This window comes from Mastomys coucha, unplaced genomic scaffold (genome assembly GCF_008632895.1).
Source record: "Mastomys coucha isolate ucsf_1 unplaced genomic scaffold, UCSF_Mcou_1 pScaffold6, whole genome shotgun sequence".
Lineage (NCBI taxonomy): Eukaryota > Metazoa > Chordata > Mammalia > Rodentia > Muridae > Mastomys > Mastomys coucha.
Genome location: NW_022196912.1, coordinates 40,210,842 through 40,222,876, shown reverse-complemented (window position 1 = coordinate 40,222,876; position 12,035 = coordinate 40,210,842). Strand labels below are relative to the sequence as shown.

The 12,035-nt window shown below is 42.4% G+C and overlaps 1 protein-coding gene across 9 annotated transcripts in view; it reads right to left on the bottom strand.

The window, feature by feature from the left end:
* Taf1b (TATA-box binding protein associated factor, RNA polymerase I subunit B) overlaps positions 1 to 12,035 on the bottom strand; it is a 61,193-nt gene that overhangs the window by 29,602 nt on the left and 19,556 nt on the right. For all 9 annotated transcript variants that reach the window (XM_031355704.1, XM_031355705.1, XM_031355708.1 and 6 more), the window contains one exon: positions 6,285 to 6,384. In XM_031355704.1, the coding sequence (XP_031211564.1) occupies positions 6,285 to 6,384 (100 nt within the window). The remainder of the gene's footprint in view (positions 1 to 6,284; positions 6,385 to 12,035) is intronic.

Below are 12,035 nucleotides of genomic sequence, written 5' to 3'. Positions count from 1 at the left end.
GGAGGAGGAGGAGGAAGAGGAGGGAGAGGAGGGAGAGGAGGGAGAGGAGGAGGAGGAGGAGGAAAGTGAGGGCAGGAGGGAGGGAGGGAGAAGCAGAGGAAGACACTTGATTCTGGCTACACACATAGGTAAACATGTGTAGATACCACACACAAAAAGAGTAAAACTACATTTCCTAATTAAAAAGAAAAGAACTATCTTGATATTAATCTCAACATCTAAACTCAGTTCAAAAATCAATATCCTCTATAACCAAGATTATAAAATACTAAAAGAGCCAGATGTGTGCAAGGTTTGAGACACCCTAGGAATGGGCACGAGCAAAGGCTAACAGAATTTTATACTGAAACCCTTATGTTTCAGAACTACTACTCCTACAACAGCTTTATCATTCTCTTCATTCTCATCAAGTGAGAAGGCGTCCTTCTTGGGGCCTGAAGGGAGCTGCCGTGTGGACAGCTGTCACACACTTGGACTTCACAGATAGTCTTTATGGACTGAAGGATATGCTGTTTCTTCACAGATCATAATTTGTAGGTTTGTTTCTATGTCAGAAAATATGGCAAGTGGGCTCATGTGATCACTCAGTTCTCCTCACACTAAAGTTTCCCATGAATCTATGAAGATGCTGGTGTCAGTCCTAGACTGCAGTTTGGTTGGGGAGTCTACAACAGATTACCTCCAGGTACTGGCAGAATGGACACACAGTCTTGCCCAAGCAAAACTAGAGTATTCAGTGAGCAGCAGCTGTGGGGAAGCATGTAAGCTCAATAGGTCATGGGTGAGCTGCAGGGCATGCTGGCCATAGAGGGGAAGGGAGAGGGGAAGGAAAATAAGCCAGGACTGAGGAAGGGGGAGTTCATAAACCAAGGCTGAGCAGAGAACTAACATAAAAGTGATAAGCCAGTCACACTGGCCTTCCAGGAAAGTCAAACACAGTGACACAGAGACACACACTAGGACAAGGCAGCATGTTTCTGGCTAGTTTAACAGGACATTTCAGTAAGGGACAGGTGGCTACCAGAAACTTTTCAGCCTCTAAGTCTAAAGTTAAACATTTCAAATCAAGTATTTTTTCAAAGCAAGCTTCCTATATGTAATGATTTCGGGTACCTTTACTACTCTGAAAGGCAAACCAGAAAGCCAGGGCTTTGCTCAGTGTATGTGAGATGCCATTTCAGACATATAAACAAGGGCTGGTGAGATGGTTCGGCAGGGAAGAGCATGTACTGTGCAAGCACAGGGTCTGAGTTAAGTCCCCAGTACCCAGGTGAAATGTAGGCATGGTGTGCTTAAAGCCTCAGCATCAGGAGGTGGGGAGAGGGGGGCCGAGCCAAAACAGCAAGCTTCAGTTTCATTGAGATACCCTTTCTCAAAATAATTAGGCATAAAACAATAGTGGAGAATACTTCTGGCCTCTGTATAAGTATACATGGGTGCAGGCACCTACACACACATGCACACACAACTACACACATTTATACACATTTGTGCACATAACACACACACATGTACATAAAGATAAAATACCAACTTGGAGTCCAGATCAGTTCCAAAATTAGAGCTTGGGTTTTTATTCTCCCAAACCAAAACAAGACACCCAGGATGGTGTTTCCTCCCTGGTATCATCCCAGTTCATCTCCTCTCTAACATTCTGACAAGTTAGCTGAAGCCTAGAGTGCTTGCTAGAGAGCAGTGTCCTCTGTCCTTTATACCAATAACCTCAACCAAGACAAGAGACACTAACTTGCCTTATCAGGAAGAAGCCCACTTCAGTTGGCTGCTCTGGCTAGCAGGCCTGGCCTCAGGCCAGAAACAGAACAGCTCCCATTCAAACTACCAGCCGGCAAGACCTTCCAGCTTACCCCTCTATCAGAGATAGGCCTCTGGTTTCTAGTGCCATCTCTGCCTCGGATGGAGATTGGTTTCAATGACCATTCTAGAGCTCCCTTTTACCTCAGTATCCTATCTCTACCTCCTCCTCTCTGTTCTCTCACAGATACTCATGGATTCCTACAGTTCACCAAACTACGGCCCGTTTTGGCCAGCCTACACTCTGTTCGGAGTTAAAGCGCCAGGCCAGTTATATATCCACTGTCACAGACAAGACTGTAAAGCAGACAATAATAATGCATGAACCCTACTTCATGGGCTTGGCATGAATAATCAGCTATAAAGATTTCACACCAGAGCTGCCTGAAACATAGAGACTTCCACTATTATTACTGCCTTCTGTTTTCTCCATGTCAAGTGAGAGCTGCAGACACACTCCGCTTCTGTGGATACTCACCATCACAAGTACACACACATGTGGAACACGCTCTTTCCTGGCATGATGGAAAAGGCAAGTAAAGAGTAAAGATGGCAGCCTTTGAACTGACCCCACCTCCAACCTTGTTTTCTGTTCGCTCACAAATGTGGTCGGAATTTAAGGTGTAGACACTGGAGCCGAGGAGTGTCACACGCTAGACAAATCTCTCACAACATCTCAACTTTCTGCAGAAAGCTTCGAGGATTTGAAGACCTGAGACATCAGTCACATGACATGGCCTGCTTATTTATTTATCTTTCTAGTCATAAACGGTCATCTGGTTCAATGCTTCAAATCAGTACCTCACAGAAATAAAACAAGCTCAGTGTCTTCAACCACCTTGACAGAAAATAAAAATAAATAAATCTACAAAAACAAACAAACCAAAAAACCAAAGTGGTAACAATTTCAGAAATAAAAGTAAGATATTAAAGGATTTTTATTTAAATGTAACATTCTAGATCGTAAGTATGATTCCGCATTTATTTATCGTGCATGTGTGTATGTGTGTGTGTGTGTGTGTGTGTGTGTGTGTGTGTGTGTGTGCGCGCGCGCGCGCATGTGTGTAGCACAAGTGCATGTATAGTCAGAGGATGACTTGAGGGACTGGTTCTCTTCTTGTATCCTGTGGGTTTTAGGGATTGAACCCAGGTTGTCAGGCTTGGCGAAGGCTCCTCTACCCAATATGCAACCTTACTAGCTCAAGTGTGATTTTTGTAGTAACAATAAATTTTCATCCTACTATTAGTACTATCCAAAGATAACCCATGTTAATAAAAGCCACTCCAAGTAAATCTATTTAAAACGTGGAGGACAACTTACACTCATGTGCACACACACACAGACACATATGTGCAATTTAAAATAATAAAAATAATTTTTAAAAAATGGAGACTAAAACTTTATAGGTAAATAGTAAGGAGATATGGCTAAGGGGATATGTAAATGAGTTTATCTTATTTTGAACAAATTTTAAGTTGTAATTTTACTTATCAAAGAATGAATGAAACATTGACTTTCTTTTTTTGGAATTATTTTTTATAGCAAAAAAAAATTGTACAACACAGTATGACATCCTTCCCATTGCCACTGACATAACAGTATTTGTTAGAAAGAAGACAAACAGCAAGCTGTCTGTGCACCCATGCACACCCACACACTCCCACACATGCATGTACACACACATTAGAGAAGAGAGGATCACTTTACAAACTCCTCGGGGGAGGGGGCGCTCTAGTGGCTTGCCAGGGGATGTTCCTAATCCTTTGACACTCAAAGTGTCCTTTTCAAAGCCCCTGAGCTCCCCTCATCAATGACTTTCTCCTTTTCCATTATAAACTACAGTAATCCCTGGGCATATATTCCAAAATCCTCAGTGGATGTCTGAAGCCTCCCAGATAGTACCCAGTCCTATTTGTACTACCTTCCTCCATATACATACGCACATCTATGAAATGGTTTAACTCAAACATCAGCACAGAAAGAGATTAGTAACTAATAACAGCAGCAAACAGCAACCCAAAGTGTCAGGGGCTGAAGACGATGGGTGCAGGAGTTAAGAGCACATGTTGTTATTCCAGGGGACCTGCGTTTGATTCCCAGAACCCACATAGGATAGGTCACAATCACCTGGAACTGCAGTTCCAGGGGATCCTATGCCTCTGGACTCCTCAGAGTACATGACCATACCCTACCCTTCATATGTAATTCAAATAATCCTTTTTAGTGATATGAATGGGGTTGGCCTTTCCACTTAAAGGTGGCACTTCAGAGCTGCTCCTAGACACATCTGAATTGCTGACATCACCATGCCTGTATGTTACGGCCATTATTAAGCATATTAGTGCTTACGGAATCTAGGCACTGTGACTGATCCTGGATAGTCCGTCTGATAACAAATGGCTGCCAAGTGATGAGTGGGCAGGTCACATGCCAGGCATTCAGGCTGCACAGGATGACTCATACCCTGGCAGCAGTACACAGGACAGCCATCATATCACTCAAAACTCAAAATGCACAACGTTCCATTACATTTCTCAAATTTTTTGAGTTAACTTTTAAATTTTTCATCTAGTATTTTTGGGCTGTGGCTGATGGCAGGAAACTAAAACCCTGGCTTAGAGGGGTTGGAACACTATAGTCCTGCTACACCCTGACTTGGCAACAAACTGCAAACAGTTTGCCTAATTAATTTCAGAGAGAGGTGAAATACTGGGACTTTTTCAAGATTTTGGCTGTATGTTATCAATACACTGACAAGCCAGCATACTTTTACATCACAGGGCATTTGAGTAGAAATGATTTTTGAAATGTGAGACTAAAGGGGTCAGGGGAGATTCTCCCCTTTATGTACTATCAAATAATGATTATTCAGGCAGCTTCCTTACCTTCCACAGAACAAAGAAAGTATTTTCTAAGAGAATTAACTAAGGAGAAAAAAAATTCTTACAATTATTTGGTCCTAATTTTTTTTATTTCTTTTGCCTTAAATTCTATTACCAAAGAAGGGAATCTATCTACCTTTGAAAGATTGAACAATAAAAGTAAAGCAACAAAGATAGATGGAGACAGATAGACAGACAGACAGACAGACAGACAGACAGACAGACAGACAGACAAGTAGATGTGACAGTGTGTGCCTTAAGTTTTGGTATGAGACATCTACTTCTCGAGTGATGCCAATGTCTCCCCACCCACAGTGACGTCATTAGGACATTTGCTCAGATTCTGGGCTGTCCCCTTAGTAACTATGGTTCATCTGTAGTTAGTCTCTTAGTAACTTGATTCATCAGTAGTTAGTCTCAGGTCAGTAGGACATGAACGGCAGCTTTCTCTGACCATCTCCTGTGGAATTTCCTATTTCACCTGGCCCCTGCTTCTCTCCAGTAATGAAGCTACCGGCCGGGTCAAGGCTGGGTGACAGGTAGGAGCAACCTCAAGTAAAAGTGTTCCAGATTCATTGTTTTCACCCAAAGCTCTGCAGAGTTTTCTGTCGCTGTTGTATGTTTTTGTTTTTCATAAGTAATATTTTTCAATGCACTGTTCACTTTGGTCAATTTTACTCAAGACCCATGTTCTTGGGAGTTTTGATACACTGCTGTCCTATAGTGGCTTTTGAAAGGAAAGATCTGGAACCTCTCCAGCTGTCTTTTTCTACAAAGACTGAGAAACTGTCATGGCACAGAAGCCTTGTGACACAGGAGATACAGTCTAGACCCAGGTCTAATCATTTGCTCACTATATAAGGCTGTAGAAAAGTTACTGTGCTTTAGCCTTAATTTTGCCTCTTATAAAGAACACTGTATCTATTAAGTTGCCACAAGCATTACTAGAAACCACTGGCATGCATTCCACAGATATCTCTTAAGCTGCAAACAGTGCCATTGTCACAGAGGCCACAAAAACCTAGGACAATAATTCCTTAAGTGGGAAATGAAAGAAAATATTTAGCATTAATATTTAGTATACCTACAACCATCTAATGAAGAACAAGGGGAAGAAATCTTTAAGTACTCTAGCAGTAATAAAGATGCACAGTTAAAGGACAGAAGCATTTCCACTAGGAGCAAATCTAGAGAAAGAAAGGAGGCCAGGCACATGGTACATGCCTGTAATCTCAGCACTTAGCAGGCTGGGTGGAGGGATGGTGAGTTTAAGGCCAGACCCTGTCTCAGAAAGGAGAGGAATTAATACAAGTAGAAAATTTGAGCTAGCACCTCCTGACACAAGGTGATGACTTTCTTCTTTCTTACAAGGCCCTTCCATGTGCAAGCAGGGACAGAACCACATCTTTTTCAGAGCCATCGTATGAGCAAATTTAAAAGTTTAAAGAGTACATCTACACATCATTAAATTACAACTATGGAAACTAGACTTTAGACGTGTTTGAAAACTGCAGAATCAAATACTGCACCAGAGCATAACTGTATGCTGTCGTTCTGGTCACTGCAATGCACAAAAGAGCATAACCTACCTCTACAACAAAGATGCCTTTGTCACGACCATATACTTTCATCTCTTCTGGAAAAAGCTTGAAAGCATTTATGTACGGAATACGGTCCTCTTCAACAAACCTGCATTTTTCAGAAAAACATCTCAATGAGAGCTATACACTTGCTCTGAGTAAACTCTTTCTGAAAATCTACCCGCTTCACAAGGGAAGAAAGAATAAGCTCAGTGGATTCTACTTCCCCCATATTTTAAAAGCTACTGTCCCCAGCATCCATGAAGACGACCAGTCAGCTGCCTGTCTACAGATTGCCTAACTCTAATCAATGTACTGTGTGAGGAATGTGGATCCGCCAGCTCACCACCAGGCTCCCACAGCCTTCCTTCCATGTCTAGCTCCCATCACATGACAGCTCCTGCTCGATCCTGTGAATCCCTTCTTCAGGAAGCTTTTCCTTGGTCCCTGTTTCCTTGTCTGCCTTCTGTCTTCAGACCTAGTCCAGTGCATGCTGGCTGATGAGCAAACTACTAAGGTTTTCTCCCCAGTGCTTTGAATACAGTAAGAGGTCAACCATTCTGAGTCAAATGTTAAGTCTGAAAAAAACTCCAAATGTTAAAAATGGACTAAGACATGTATTTATACCTCATTCATCAGGTAAAATAAAGGTTAGGGTATGGCACCATCAGCACTAGTGGGGAAGCAGCAGTGAACCAAACAGGTAAAATTCCTGTTCTTACAGACTTTGTGTTTTAGCTAGAAGATGTGGGCAGCCAGTCAATAAACTACAGTATGCTAAGAAAACAAAGCAGAGAAAGAAACAAAAGAGAAAATGCAGGATAGGGTCTCCTGCAAAAATTCCTAAACAAAGTATCAAGAGAAATAAGAAAAGGCCAGTTGGGACTAAGCACCCAGAATGTACTGCCTGGACCTCCACTGTCCACCAGCTTCCTAGAAAAGGAGGCATTGACCTAAACTTAATTTCAAAATTAAAATGTGATTCTTCTAACTTTCAGTCTATTGAAACTTGAGAATTAAATATTCAAGGTAAAAATAGATGAAAACCTCTCCCAGCTGGGTTTTCATTGATTGCTTTAGGTTACATAAAGTTTAAACTACAATATTGATTTAATATTATTACATACATGATATAATATACATATACCTATCAGTTCAAAACATCTAGACTTCCAAATGCTAACATGTGCATCATTTATTTACTACGTTATATGTACATACATATATACATATATATATTTAAAATAAATGTGAGAATACATGCTCAAAGCAGGCCTAGTTCTTGAAATGAGAGATTAACAGATGAAGAGTTGGCCCACCCCCACCCTACCAGTTCAGGCAGACAGGACATTAGAATCATGCCCACATGGGCTGCCAGAGAGGCTTTCAGTGCTGCTGAAGCAGAGGTAAGAAAGAGAACTGAGTCTGGGGAAGCAGAGATGCATCCAGAGCAGGTCTTGAGGTATGTGGAGCTTTAACAATGACATAGTTTACAGCACTGTTACAACCACTTCTCAAAGTCTGCTTACTTTTAAATTTGAAATTTCATTTAGAAAACCTTTCACCCCAACAACGCATGGCAGCTCAATCAAAATTCTAACACACCATTGCCTTTAGTGCGTATTATCAACAGCCTATCGGGATCAATCCAGGAAGTTGTTGAAAAGGAACTGGCACAAGAAAAAAGCATCCCTCATGCCTCTCCTCCCAACAAAGATCTCAGCAGCATCTCCTGGAAACAATCTCTGCTCACAGTTTTACTGCAGCTTTTGGAAGCTTTGACTGGAGGCACATTAGAATTTAACAAGCTGCCTCTTTGTTGTAGACCATTAAAGCAACACCACATGTTAGAGCTGTGTGCTCTGTGGATCAGTCCTGTCCCATCTATCCTTTCCAGTCCCCTCAGCACAGTTTCATTCAAGCAGCCACCTCCTGCCTATTTCTTTCCCTGCACAGAACACCATCTCCACAGAGCTGCCTGGGTGACCCTTTAGGGTCAGATGGTCGCTCCTGCTACAGTCTCCCCGTCACTTAACATAGCACTAAAAACTCAAAGTCCTAATGGGCACAGGGCATTTCTGAGGAATAAAATATGTCCTGGAAGTGTATCAAAGTGACAGTTGCATATTTTTGTGGATATTCTGAAAAACCACTGAATCACATTTTACCTTCGGTTTTGTTTTGTTTTGTTATATTTGTTGCCCTGCAAGGCCTGAAACACATTTCACACTTCTGCCTGCCTGTATCCTGAGTGCAACACCACTCCTGGTGTGAATTCTGTATCTTTCTAAGGGTTTATTTTATGCATCTGAGCGTTTGCCGGTACATCTGTATAGATAATACATGTGTGCCTAGTACTCATGGAGTCTAGGAGAGAGTGCTGATCCCCTAGAACTGGACTTATGGGCAGTTCTGAGATACCATGGACTTGCTGGGAACTGAACTCAGATTCTCTCAACGAGCAAGAAGTGCTCCTAATCACTGAGCCATTATCTCAGCCCTAAGGAAATGCATACTCTTAAAGGTTGAGACTTTTATCATATGTAAATTAGACCTCAGTATTTCTAAATTATAGGAATGAGAGGACTGGAGGTGAAAACAACTAAAATTTATTATGCACACACATCAAAGTGATAAAGAAGTTTTGAAAGGGAAAAGTTCCCTGACCCTCACAAGGCTTGCAACTCACCTCTGTCCTCCCCTCCCACCAGCCTCTTCCTCCAGGCCCACTACTTGTTTTCTGTTCCTTGATCACAGAGTCCACTCCTGCTTAGATGCCCCGCTCTCCCTGGAATGCTGGGATACTTACAGGTTGGGTTGGCTGCTCTTTCATTCCAAGTGCAGCTCAGATCCCTTTCTATGCAGCCAGGCTCCACCCCAGCAGCCTGGTTCGGCCTTCTGCCCTGCACTTGCAAGGCTCATCCCTTTCTCCTTTTTTCATGGTCATCTGCTTCCCCTCATGAAAGTGGACACTTGACTTACATGCTACCCAACTCAAGCCTCTAAGCTCTAGAACATTATGCGAGTACAGCAGCTACTCAACAAATATTTGTCCAAGGAATGTTGGCTGTTGTTACTGCTAGCAGGAGAGAGTCCATTATAGTAAATGTGAAGGGATAAGAAGAATTAATCCTAAAGCCTATAAATGCTGCTCTGAAGATAAATAAGGAAACAACAGCTTACCATCAATTATAACATATGTAGGGCCAGGTGTGGTAGCATACACCTTTAATCCTAGCATGGGTGGCAGAGTCAGGCAGATCTTTAAGTAGAGGCCAGAGTGAGGAAAGTGACCCTGTCTTTAAAAAAAGGAAAAGTAAAGAAAGGAAGGAGGGGTAGGTGGATGGATGGATGGATGGATGGATGGATGGATGGACACATATTCCGCCAAGCTAGCCTTGTCTCCCTGCAGACCAATGTTCTTGAGCTTCTAGCAGCAGCTCAGACTGCACTGGAGAACCTCCTGTAGGGCAATTTAGCAGAGATAAACAGGCCCTACCCCAGGGTCTGATTCCTGCAGTCCCCAGATAATGCTGGGGCTGCTGGTCAAGAGGAGACAAACTGAGGATCTGACTGGGAGCTCATTCTGAGGGAAAAACCAGCACACTAGAAGCAGTGGTGACAGCCCCTTCTCCTACTCCCTGCCACAAGTGACTCAGCTCCATCCCCAACTTGTATACCCCAAGGAGCATGGTGGGTGACAGCCCTCCAGCTAGCTGGATCTAATCTCCTTGAAGGCATTTTATAATTCCCTGTGTGGGAGAGGAGGTCAGAGGGAAGAGGAGGGCAAGCAAAGGAGGCTGAAGATGGGGACTGTCTATTCCACAAACAGTTTTCCCCAAGCAGAACTTCTCTCATTTGTTAAATTTCTAGGACAGTTCTGTTGCCCACTTACAGAGTGCCCTGGGACAACTGGCCCCTTTGACCCAGCTCTGAAGACATGATTAGGTTCTCATGATTATGGATCTTTTTTAAAGACCCTCTGGTTATCAACAGGAAGATGGAAAGGAATGATAAGCCTACAAGTGGTGGGAGATCACTGAGCAATCAATCCAGGTGAGGTGAGGTGAGGCACGGAGGGAAGAATGGATTACAGAGCTGTGTTAGAAATGTAAGGGCTAGGACATAATGACTGGCTGTATAGGTAGAGTGAAGAGAGTCCAGGAGAAGCCCTAGGTTTTCTGACATCACCAGGGTCCACAGCATGTGCTAAGAACCCTGGAGAAGAGCAGGACCAAGGAGAGCAGGACCAAGGAGACTGATGGTGAGGCACTTTTTAGTCATAAGATTTTAACAATAAAGGCATCAAGTAGTCATGACCATGGGCAGCTATACAGATGAATATATGGGTCTGGCCCTCAGCAGACAAGCCTGGGCTGGTGATGTAGAGTGGAGAGTCATCAGCACAGAGATAATAATTAGTCTTGGGAGAAGATGATATCATCTAGTGAGGGCACAAAGCAAGCCAAGATTCAACTGAGTAAGGTTCTCTGATTCGCGAGTGGTCTATGTGCAGCTCGTCACACCTGAGAACAGCTTTCTTATTTGGTTAATATAGCAAAATCAAAGGCACTACCATCATTTACTAGGAGCAGTCTATTTAACAGAAGGACAAGTGCCAGTAACGACCACAGCGACCATGAGGATAGAGACGACATCCTGACTTGGCATAGCACTAATGATGCTGCCCTAAGTGCTCACACAGTGCCAGTGGTCCAAGCAGTTACAACCCTAAGGTGCCATTACTATTATAGACATATTTTACCTGGAAGGAAGCAGAAACCGAGAAACATATACAGGCTTGTTCAATGTCATGTGCTTTGAGGATGAATTGGCAGAACCAGAAAGATGTCTAGCTTCAAACGTGAGTCCTTGAAAGTATCCATATACTGATTAAACTCAATTTATTATTCAGAACACACATAAAGAGGGGAAAATGAACATTTCTTTTGGTCTGCCTAGCAACTGACTGATCCTTTCACATTCAACTCATTAGTTATAAAACCCTGTACATTAGAACTGGCTTTAGCTCAAGTGTCTACTTCCTTAGACCAGTCTTTCTATCTAAAATTCTGTAAACTACTTTGAAATATGTAAATGCCTACTACCATGTAATGGGGCCTTTATATAGTTTTGATATCAACTTTTCCTAATAAACACAAGCTGCCTACAGTTTAGTTTTTACAATAGCAATGCATGATTTTATATAACTACTAATGGCTATTTTGTTAGTAAAAAGATTCCCTATTCAACTTTTCTTAGAAAAATATTTAAGATGTCTATACAGGAATATTAATGTCATTTTTCTCTTTACAGTACTTTATTTGAATTAGATAATTAACTTTCTAATATTTCATGTGAGTTAAACAGTATAATTTTCACTATATCAGTAAAAACTCAAATTATTAGACTTAAGGGGAATAACTTTAAGAATTAGAACCCGTAGAGGCTCATAGCCATCCATTGGACTGAGCACAGGGTCTCCAGTGAAGGAACTAAAGAAAGGACCCAAGGAGCTGAAGGGTTTGCAGCCAGCCCCATAAGGAGGAACAACAATATGAACTAACTAGTACCCTCAGAGCTCCCAGGGACTAAACCACCAACCAAAGAGTACACATGGTAGGACTCATGACTCCAGCAAGCATATGTAGCAGAGGATAGCCAAGTCGGTTATCGATGGGAGGAGAGGCCTTTGGTCCTGTGAAGGCTCTATGTCCCAGTGTAGGGAAATGCCAGGGCCAAGAAGTAGGAGAGGGTGAG